General features: G+C 40.5%; 1 protein-coding gene across 1 annotated transcript; it reads right to left on the reverse strand.

Moving 5' to 3' along the window:
- Positions 1–279: 279 nt before the first annotated feature.
- On the reverse strand, positions 280–10,962 carry CHMP5 (charged multivesicular body protein 5). The gene is made up of 8 exons (XM_086609120.1): positions 10,876–10,962; positions 5,667–5,771; positions 4,854–4,900; positions 3,178–3,271; positions 3,025–3,096; positions 1,830–1,938; positions 1,337–1,449; positions 280–844 (listed from the first exon to the last, which is right to left on the reverse strand). The coding sequence occupies exons 1-8, from the start codon at positions 10,942–10,944 to the stop codon at positions 794–796; spliced, it is 660 nt and encodes a 219-aa protein (XP_086465246.1). The 5' UTR covers positions 10,945–10,962; the 3' UTR covers positions 280–793.
- Between the last annotated feature and the right edge of the window lie 111 nt (positions 10,963–11,073).

Raw genomic sequence — 11,073 nt, forward strand, 5'->3', positions numbered from 1 at the left:
GAGACAGCGTCAGCCGCCGGGAAATAACGAAGGGTTTCAGGTCGGGGAGCGCCGGGCGGTCACGGCTGCCTCGGCCGGAGGGGCCCTGAGGAGGCGCGGGGCGCCTCCTCAGGGCCCCTCCGGCCGAGGCAGCCGTGACCGCCCGGCAGCGCGGCGAGGAGGCACGGCTGAGGAAGGCAGCACGAGATGCTTCTGGGAGGAGATGAAGGCCAAATTAATTACCAGAAAGGCCACGCAAAAGGCTCACAGCTAATCCACGTGATTTTATGACTCAATTCATAACGTTAACGATAACCCTATTTATTACAGCTTTCAAGAAGGTTACAAGTACGACAGCGTAAAAGTCTCAAGACTGCGGTAGTTTAAAAATTGCTTTCAATCCTTTTATCAAATAAGCATAGTAATAAGGGAGCTATTTTACAGAGAGTAAGCAGCAACATAGAAGTCTTAGTTTCAAGAAACATAATACGAAGTCAAAATAAACCTCAGCTATCAACAGCCACCACTACTCTTCACAAATTATTGTCCATAAGACACACAAATCAAAACCTATTAGACTGACTGCTTCCACTGAAGGGAATTGTGCCAAGTTTTCCATTAATCGAAAAGTCAGTAGTAGAGAACAACTTTCTTCAGAGGAAGAACACCACCAGCCACTCATATTGCATTCTAGGATGTAGTGATATTAAGGTTACACTGGAAGGACGAGTTCTCCAGGATTTAAAAAAAAAAAAAAAATCTTAATTTGATTTGTAAAGTATAGTTCATTATATTCATTGTGCTTTTGAAACATTTATGTTGCAGGGATCTTTGGCAATCCAAATTCATCCACCAATACACCATCCTGTAAGAAAGAAAAAGAAGCAACAGGTTAACGTTCCACCAACCAGAATATTTTACGAAGGTTTCGTTACAATTTCTATGAAGTGATATATCTGCACTTTGTCACTGTGTGACAGCTGGCATCAAAATAAGAGCATCAGTGTTCTTCCTCACTATGAAACCTCGAAAGCAAACATATAGAAGACTTTCTTATGTTTTTAAGAATAACTATACTAGGAGCTGTAATGGTACACATAAATTCTACTTGCAGTCTGACAGTGTTAGATAGGAGTTACAAAATGCCATTTAGCTCTTCAAAATGTAATAAAGAGCATTCAGTACATTATATTCTCTCATCCATAGCATCCAAAATACATAAAACATTAAGTACATTTTTTTGTTCAAAATACTAAGAATTCCAAACACCAAGCAACCAACATAAATATGATTAATCCAAAAAGAAAAAAAAACACACACAAAAATGGGTTTTGTGATTAAACAGGAAAGGACTCACTTTGTTTTTTGTGTCAGTAGGAGTGACTTCTGGGATTGCTGGAACAGATGCAGCTTCATCTAAGTAGGAATTGTCTTCATCAGCTAAAAGCTCATCACCTAACGCATCCAGTTCTGAAATTGGATTATGTTGGTTGAAAAATTATGCAAGGAATTCCTTTTGCAGAAGACAAGTTGCTCTTACAGAGAAACAGGAGTCATACTGAATGCTTACATTCATACTCATTTAGCATTACTTAGTCATCAGTTGGGAATACACACACACAAAACACAGAGAACCTTTCTTCCTTCATTGTAGCATTCCACTAGTGTCTCTCTCATGTTTGTCTCACACTCGTTACTGCTCTTAAAGGAAATGCTTTTATGTTTAAAAACTGATTAAAACTTTTTTTTTTTAAACACACAAAGTATTTCACTAATGAAATTAAAAATCACTGTATGATGATTTTTACATTCAGTAACAGTACATTCAGTACATCCTACACCATCCTAACCTGCTTCCAAGTCATCTTCATCAATCTCTGGTGTCCCATAGCTACGACTCAGTGCTTCCTGGACTTCATTGGCTTCTTCCATCATATCCTCTAACTGATCTTGTATGTCCTGAAGCAAGAAACAATTTCAACTGGTCTATATTTAACAGTTTTAGTTAAATTTATCAGAGCTTAATCAAATTCAGTTTAATAATGCCAACATACTAGGCACTCAAATTTTTTTAATGCATAAAACATTTTTTGAAGCAGCCGTAATACAAGTCAAGACACATGCATTCAGTAGTATACTGTGGCCTTAATTACTGTTCCAATTAAAATAAAGGTATGAGGTAGGAAAAGAGGAACCCTGAAACAACATCTCTGCAGAACTCTATTGGGTTTTTTTAACTATTCTTCAGGATAAATGGAAAACTTCTAATAAATTACCCACAGTTCAGCACTATCTTGAAAAAGAGAAGAGCACGAAATCTAGAAAAACTAAATCTACTGTCTGAAGAATAAGCAGTAACCTGAGTTGTGCCACAGCACAATTTAGAAGATACTTTAGCATATCTATTGGCGCTGTACTTGGGTACAAATAAGGAGACAATACTTGCCTAAAGGTTTACAATGCAGTCCACATATAAAAACAGCATAGGAAAGGGAACGTAAAGGACTTCAGCACTGGCATTTGATAAGAGTTTAAGTGCAACATACTTTAAATATTTAGAGATCTTACTGTGTTTTTTTTTATTTTCTGAAGAACTGAAATTAAGTTTGGTTGGTTGGTTTTTGGTGGGAGTTTTTTGGTCTCGTTTGTGGGTTTGTTTTTTTTTTTTTTAAATCAGGCACTACCCTGACCTGCAGGAGCAAAGGACTAATCTGCATGTTGCTAACATGGGGGGGCTGGAAAAAGGGGGGCAAAAAAAAGCCATAGCAGGAACCATTCACCAACATTTCTGCTGAACTGCGAGGAAAGGAAGGAAGATATTAAAGATTATCCCAGGAAGGAAACAACAATCAGTGCAAGAAAGCCAACAACTGATTGTGCAGTACCAAAGAAATCAGGAAGGAATTATGATGGTGGTCCGATAAAAAAGGGAGGCAAACTCATGCGAATTAAAACAGTCAGCTTACCTTTAAGTTACACAGTCCACCCATCACTATTTCAGTACATTGTTTCTGTTGTTTAATAATTTAAACTATAGATGCTCACCTCAATTTGATCAATTTTGACTTGCTTGTAAGCTTTCTTCATTTCTTTCACCCCCAGTTTCATTGCATCAACCTAGAATAGAGCCAAACAACATGCTTGTATCTGATGTTAGCATACACAAGTTGAAAAAAGGTGAGATTAATATACTGGTACCGTTGTCTTTGTATCCTTCAGTGCCTGAATAGTGTAGTTAGCTTGTTCCATATTAAAAGACTGCTGTGATAGATTATCTCTCTGTTGTTCATACCTGTTAAAAACAACACAAATAATGGCTTAAAACCCCACACTACTTATTGCCACACAAAAGAAAAATCTTAATTTAAAAAAAAAAAAAATTAGCAGCAGTAGTCTAAAGATAGGAACAGATTTATTTTTTTAAATTTATTATAAACAATCGCAGCAGAACAGCTTCATAAAAATCTGCCCCTTATGCATTTCTGTATATTTAAAGTTGACAAAGGTATTCCTGAACTAAGCTTCTGTTCTAACTGATGGCAATACCGTATTTGTAGAGGCTTACACAGCAGGTGAGGATATAGCAAAAGTTTTAACCACTATAAGCTAGAGATGGATGCCACTGCTCAGTAATGCTGTAAGCAGGATGGAAGAGATGTAGGTTATCCAAACCACAATGGCTCTGCACTGGAACTCTGCAGGGCAAGGAGGAAGGGAAGGATAAAGTAGCCAAATGAAACAACATGTTAAGGCTAACTAAAAAGAAAAGGGAGGCTTTGAAAACCAATAAACCATTCTTCTCAAAGCTAAACTTGTATCCAATCAAGAATGTGAAGTATGTCACATTAAACATAAAAACAAAAGCATAAAAACGAAGAATGAGTCCTCCTTCAAACATCCAAGGCAGGAGGTCTACAAGGATGATCCAAATACAAAACAGCTCCTGGACAAGGAATGACCAAACGCATTACTGTTCAACAAGACAGAAAAGAGATGACAGAGGTATGATGATAGCCTATTATGAGGAGCTCGGTGACTGCAACTAGGGGAACAACAATCAAGAAACATTAGCAGGCAGCACAGGCAAAAAAAAAGAAAAAATAAAAAACAAAACCAAGCAGCCCTTCTCACAACATCTACCTAAACTATTGCACTCCTTACCACAGCATACTTTGGATGGTAAGAGTTCACAAATACTGAACAAGTAATTGAGCAAATCTGTAGAGGTACAATTCATCTGAGGGATATAAAATACAAGATGATATGAGCTTTGGCTCAGATAGCATCCAAGAGATTTGCAGTTCAGGGACTATAAGATATCCCAGTGAAGCACTCCTGAACGCTTGCCATGTTCTGACATTCCTTCTTTTGTATTTGTTGCTGGACACTTTTCAAGACAGTATACGAGACTAGACCAGACCACAGGATCATCTATCCTGCCCATTATGGTTTTTTTGCCTAGACACAATTATTTGTGCTAAATGTGCTCAAGTCCTAAAGGATGTCCACAGAGAACAGGTAAATTTCCAGTGAACCAGACCAAGATCATCAAGTACACAATTTACAGAAATCAGTAAGTATAAAATGAGGCACTCTGTCGGAAAGTTTTGGAGCCAAGTATAGCTTTAATAATGAGCAGATTTAGGTCAGTTTGTCCCAATCCAAATTTAAAAACTCATATACAAATACGGCACAAACATGCTGACACAAAATCTGTAAGGAGTTGCTCCTGAAAGGTTGGCTAGCTTGTTCAGCGTTTTTCTTTAAAGAATGCTCAGAAGCAAGAGTACTAGAAAAGAGAAATGAAAGTGTGCCACCTTCCTTAAAGAAAACACGCTTTCATTAATCCCAAACTGAGGAAGGTTTAAACTTACATTCGCTTCTGCTTTAACACTCTCAGCGCTTTCTGCTTTACTGTATTCTGAAAGACACAATGTTGTTACATTAGGAAAAATACTTGACTTTACTCTTGATTAGACTGTTTAAACCTAATGCATTGCATTTAAGTTTGCCAAAAGATTCCTCAGTTACTAGTGCAAAGAGTTTAATAATAGCCATATTCAGCATTTGTCCTGCATTAGTGATTAACCAAATAGGCTTGTATGTAAAGCTTCTAACAGAAAACTCTTTCAAAATTTCTGGCTTTTTAACTGTTCTTTTTTTTAAAAAAAAAAAAAAAGCAGAACACAAAAATTAGTCCATCAGAACCATCTTCCATCAACACATTTTAATAATCATCATCAAATAATACCACAAAAGGTACCTTAACAATACTGTTTATATTAGATACGTTTATTATCAGATACATTTAATATTATATGTTCATCTCCTTTCAAAAACAGGTTTTCCTGCTCCCTTTCTGCATAGTGCAGACCTTTTTATTTTGGCTGATGAACAAAACAGCTTCTCTAACAGACTTAATTCAGGTAACAGAAGGAAGAAGGGAAGGAAGTTACTTCTGATTGAGGAATTACATTACACTTTGGAAGAAATAAAACCCAATGAAAACATGGTTCAAAGATGCATGTCTAAGAGACGCTTCAGAAAAAAATAATCCTGCAGGATCTTATATCCCATCAGTAGGGCAAGATGCAATTCTAAAAACCTGTTGAACTGGCTAAATCACTCCACTCCATGACAAGAAGCGTGAGTCACATCCTCTCACGGTTAAATCCCACAGAACTTACCTTTGCAGGCCCCTCTCTCATCTTCTTCATTTGATCCTTATACTTCACTAGCTCTGCATCAAGCCTAGCGATTTTCTTGTCGATTGATTCAGCTCTGCTATCCACCTTTAATACATGACAGGAAAAATAAACGAAAAAGCATTCATTAAGATTTTATTCAGGTATTAGAAAATAAAAACAACAGTCTTAGTTTTATTATGCTTCTAACAGAACTGTTTCTTCACTCAGTATGTTTTATAAACAGCTTAAAGTTTGTAGTGAATCCAAAACCAGAATCAAATAACAAACACCTCCTACAAGGAGCACAGGAAATACTCCGAGGTTGCAGGAAGCTCTGCCATGGTAGCACATTCTCATCATTCTGAGATGCTCCCTTGCACACCCACTCAAGTCAGTCTCTATTCAGGAACTTCTGAAAACATACAGTGCCAGGGACTAAACTGGAACTGAAAAGAAACCCCAAAACATAGGTGTACCATGCTGACAGATACGGGAGCAATGCAAAAGGGACAGGAATGTGTTCACCAAGGCTAGAGGTTTGTTTTTGGCAGGCAGAGAAGATTAATGCTTCAGAATGAGACATAGATTACTGGTTACGTTTAAGAAGTCCAGATTTAACCAGTTTTTCAAAGGTGTCTAACTGTCAGAGTCACTTTTTCCAAAACTTCCTGCAAAGGGAGCCAAGACACAGCAGTTCCACCTGGTAGCTACCCTGAATTCTTTCTGCACTTTTGCTCCAAATCCCAATAGTAGCTCCATAGCTCAGTAAGAGACCTCGAACAGTCAACCTTAATAGGCCTGGTGCAAAGCATATCACAGAGCTGTCATTATGGAAATATTTTAACCCTTCTGCATAAGAGGGTTAAAGATGATAATAACCTAAAGAAACATGGATGCAGATCATTCTAATAGCATACACAAATTCATAAAATAACAAAGAAAGCCTCCTTAACATGAACTGACTATCACAGCATTTCTCTGGAAACAATAAAATAAAGCTTATTAACTTCTAATTCTAAGAAGCCTCTCTGGGGATTAGAACATAATGACATTCCAATTATAGCATGAGACCAATCAGAGCACATTTACAATTATGACTTGCTAACAGTGTGGCTAAACATGTATAATTATGCAGATTTTCATTTTTGTGATCCTTTTAAATCTCTATGACAGCAACATGCATTCGCCAGAGGCATCCTGAGGAGAATATTTGATATGAACACTCACACAAGACATTAAAGTGCCTGGGCACAGCTGGCATCGAAAACACTGTATTAAGCTTTCTATTGTGTCAAATATCTTACCAGTAGCAAGAGAGAGATATTTGCAATTTTAAAACTCTTGTAGGTTCAAAGCGTAGTATCTCCTCAAGATCTTTATCGGCTAAATGCATCTTTGAGGTCAGCCTCCTTCATAGGGGAAAACTCGTTATTTGGCTTATTTATATAATGATTCTCTTAAGCAGCATTAGCAGGAAACAGAGACAGATCCTCCTACATCAATTAATTACACAAAAATTTGACACATACATTACACAGGACCACAGTTTTTAAAAATGAGAACGGACAGAAGAGGAGAGAATGGATCTAATTTATGTGAAAGAAAACTGGACTGTGTATTAGGACTTGAAGAGCTGCTTTCTACTGTTCACAAATAAGACATACTGAGCTATGTTTCACAGCCACGGAAGGGCCCCAGTCTAAACAAAAGAAAGCGACTGTGGTATCCCAAATCCTTTTTAAGCAAAATCACAGCTTATTTCAATACAAAAAAGAAAAAAAAAGTATCACATATAAGACTGAATTTCGACACTGTTGTCACAAGTGCTAACCTTTTCTTCCTATGTTTCCTACTTACTACTCTGAAAAAAAACATAAGTTTGGCGGTTTTTCCAAAGAAGAAAAAGCAAAAAACAATTCTAATGCCACAGTTCCTTCCTCCTACTGGTCTCATGACAGCTGAGTCATCTGACCATGCTCAGCCAGCAAGAATTAAAAAAATCTGCCACTTAGTGCAATGTGGAGGCAAGCACGGCAGGCGCAGCCAGACAGCGAGCAGAAACTGCAAAGCAGAGCGGGAATATACCCGCGGAGAGTAAGTGAGGAGACACAGGGCATCACACAGCCAGCCAGCAAACTTGATAGCAACCAGCCATCAAAGAAAAGCAGGGAGAAGTGTTTCCTGGGCTTCAGTAAACGCTTCAGATTGGTCATCCCACAGAACCAGCTCTTTACAGGCAATAACTTTGAATTGTTTAGATATCCTAAGGTGATGCTTGTTCTCTTACCACAGGAAAAAAAAAAGAGTGTCTCGTGTGTTTATCTTACTGGGTTCAGTGATACTGCTTCTGCATACGAAGGAAAACATATGCCAAAACATAGGCATAATTACTGCCTAAGAGTTGTCTACGTTTTTAGAAATGTTAACTATGAACATCAGTCATTGCTCACCAAATACAGTAATTCCTAACTGCCATTTAGTGGCTAATTACCATTGAAGTGACACAGTAAGAAATTTTACACAGCAATTTGGCTCTTTCTAAAGGTACAACGAAATGTGTCTAAGACTGAAAACAACACGGAAGTGACGTTACTTGAGTCTCCAAACTGTTGGATTTAACATGGCAAAGAAATAGTGCAAGTTTTTTAATATCTCACATAACTCTCTTCAATAATAATTTACATGTGATTTAAGAAGAAAACCTCATGATATCTCTAGTCCTTTAGCAGGACTAACACTAGAGACTTCACTATTGTGAAAATGAACTGAAAATACAGCAAGTTTTTCACAAATCAGATTATTTCATGTAAATTGGCATAAAAAGTTAAATCATAAACCTCAAACTTGTAAAAGGAAGTATGTTTCTCCTCACACTTACTATTATACAGTCTTAAACATCAGTTCCATCCACAGAAATTAAAAGGTGCCAAAACAGGGCAAAAAGCTAACACGGAGCTCCGTAACAATAACAGCAGTTTATAACAGACTTCCTCATGCCAAAGAGCTGTGCTGGGAGCCAGCCCTTCACGTCTCAACAGCTGACCAACACAGCCTCTTGATTTCATATCTTAAAACCACCCTGTAACTCACTATTGGTTGCCAAGTCACCATATACGTAAAATAAACCAGAAATTACTTTTCAGTTAACCTGTTGCCTCGTACAACGAAATTTCCAGAATGTGTAATTACAAACAACTAGAAGAGGATCAAAACTGCACGGAGCTCCTGGTGGGTGGTGGTGACAACCACCTTTTTGGGAAAAAATCCTAAATTCTTGGTGTTGCCAGTCACAGTAGCTGTTTAAATTGCATTTTCATGTACCCCAAAAATCCACGGGGATTGAACAATCTCTTAGTAGAAGGCAGCCTGCTGGCATATCTAAACTTTGTTCCGATTTGCCTCAACACTAGAAAATGCACGTTAACTTGGAACTGGCAAAATCAGCCCTGAAAAATCTAACAGACGAATACGGAGTTGGTTGCTGTGAAGGAAAGAAGGTTTCCTAGTCTTCAGCTTATATGGCCAAAAAGGCAAATTTAAGTATTAATAACAGTATCTCAGACGGATTTCGGAGTCCTAGCCATCCCCTGAAGCATTTATTTGTAACAATGGGAAAGTTAATCCTGATTTTTGAGAACATGCCTTATTTAATGTTCTAACTAAAGACACTCGGAGGTATGTTTGGGCTTAATACTGCTAAAAAGCGATACAAATTCTTCACCAATAAAATAACATACTGGGAAAAACACTAACTATGACCACTTCTCTCCTCGTCTTGGCACACACAAGAAACCAATGCATGTGGGTTTGTGTAGGCAGCACTGACAAGCAGTAGGTATTTAACTTAGAGAGTTCCTTCACTGGATAGCAAAATAAATCTTTGGGGAGGAAAATGGTGATTTTCCACAGAAACTTTTTGTTGTCAGGTTCTAGGGACAATGCTTAGTTAACCTCCATTTATACCACAAACATTACCAACCTTCCACCCGACTTTGCTAACCACCAAGACAAATACTCAACACTTCCTCATTCTTCACCTTTTAAAATTAGTTTACAACAGAAAGAGCTGTAAAAACACACCACAGTTTTCGTCATGACTTAAAAGGCCTAAAAAGACTATGAAATTACAAGAATAATCTTAAAACTTTTTCCTTAACTTTCTCTTCAGGATGCCAACCTTACTGAGAGTGTTCTACCACATATTTCCTCAGCATTTCTTACTAGGTCTGGGCTTGCTTGACCATCCATCTGCACATGTCTTTGCCATTGACCCTATGGCAAGCTCACCTGTAGCAGAAGGAACAATCTTCATCAGAAGGTGACATTTGCCCTCCCACCTTCTGTATTGGACAGAGGGACTGGTTCCCTCACTCCTGTCCCTGCCTTCCCGCAATTTGGCATGGCAGGAGTTAGCTAGTGCAATCAAAGCAGTGAAGTCCGCAGATGGAAATACTAAAAATATCCATGAGAATGTAATGAGAACCCATTGGGGCTGTGGGATATGCTCTGACACATAGGAAACAAATACAGGATAGGTGCATATATGTCCAAATGTACTTCCCACCGTACATTTATGCTTCTGCACATGCTGTGCTGACACACAGGCGCACACCAACATACACATGTGCACGTGTACATATGTAATACATACGTACGCGTAATGCATATGTACCGACATGCTGCACCAAAGCACAGGCGTGTATCGACGTACACTCAGGCACGCGTACACACGCAAACACTCGGTCCCCGCACGGAGCTGTGGATCCACACTCGGACACGGACACACAGCTGCACACAGGGGCACACCACCATGCACGCACACACACACACACACTCTCGCAGGCTGCACTCCGAACACACACCCCCCGCCCGCGGGGTCAGTGCGGACCCCGCACGCCCCGCGTACCGGCAGGCTCACAAACACGCAGCAACTCGCGTACGAAGCTCCGCACCCACGCGAGCGGCGGCTGGGCCCGCGGGGCCACGGCGCTGCAGGCGCGCCCCCAGCCCTGGGGCCAGGCCCCTGGACCCGCCGGGGGCGGCCGGCCCGGCCCGGCTCGGCGCATCCCACAGCCCAGGCGGGCCATGCCGCCCCCGCGGCGACCCCACCGCTCCCCAGTCCCTCCCGAGGTGCCGGCCCCGGCCAGGGCGCTGCCCGGCCCGGCCGGCACCTCGGGCGCGGGCCGCGTCCCGCGGGGCGCGTACTCACCGTCCCGATGCAGTCGGTGAGGCTGGGCGGGGGCGCCTTCGGCTTCGCTTTGCCAAAGAAGCGGTTCATGGCGGCGGTAAATCGGTCCCGGTCGCGGCGATCCCCACTGACCCGGAAGCCCAGCGCCGGCCGCCTCCAAGGCGTGGCCGCGGCGAAGGCGGAAGCAGTTGCACAGGGACACGCCCCCTGACTTCCGCC

Source organism: Tauraco erythrolophus, chromosome 3 (assembly GCF_009769465.1).
Source record: "Tauraco erythrolophus isolate bTauEry1 chromosome 3, bTauEry1.pri, whole genome shotgun sequence".
Taxonomy (NCBI): Eukaryota; Metazoa; Chordata; class Aves; order Musophagiformes; family Musophagidae; genus Tauraco; species Tauraco erythrolophus.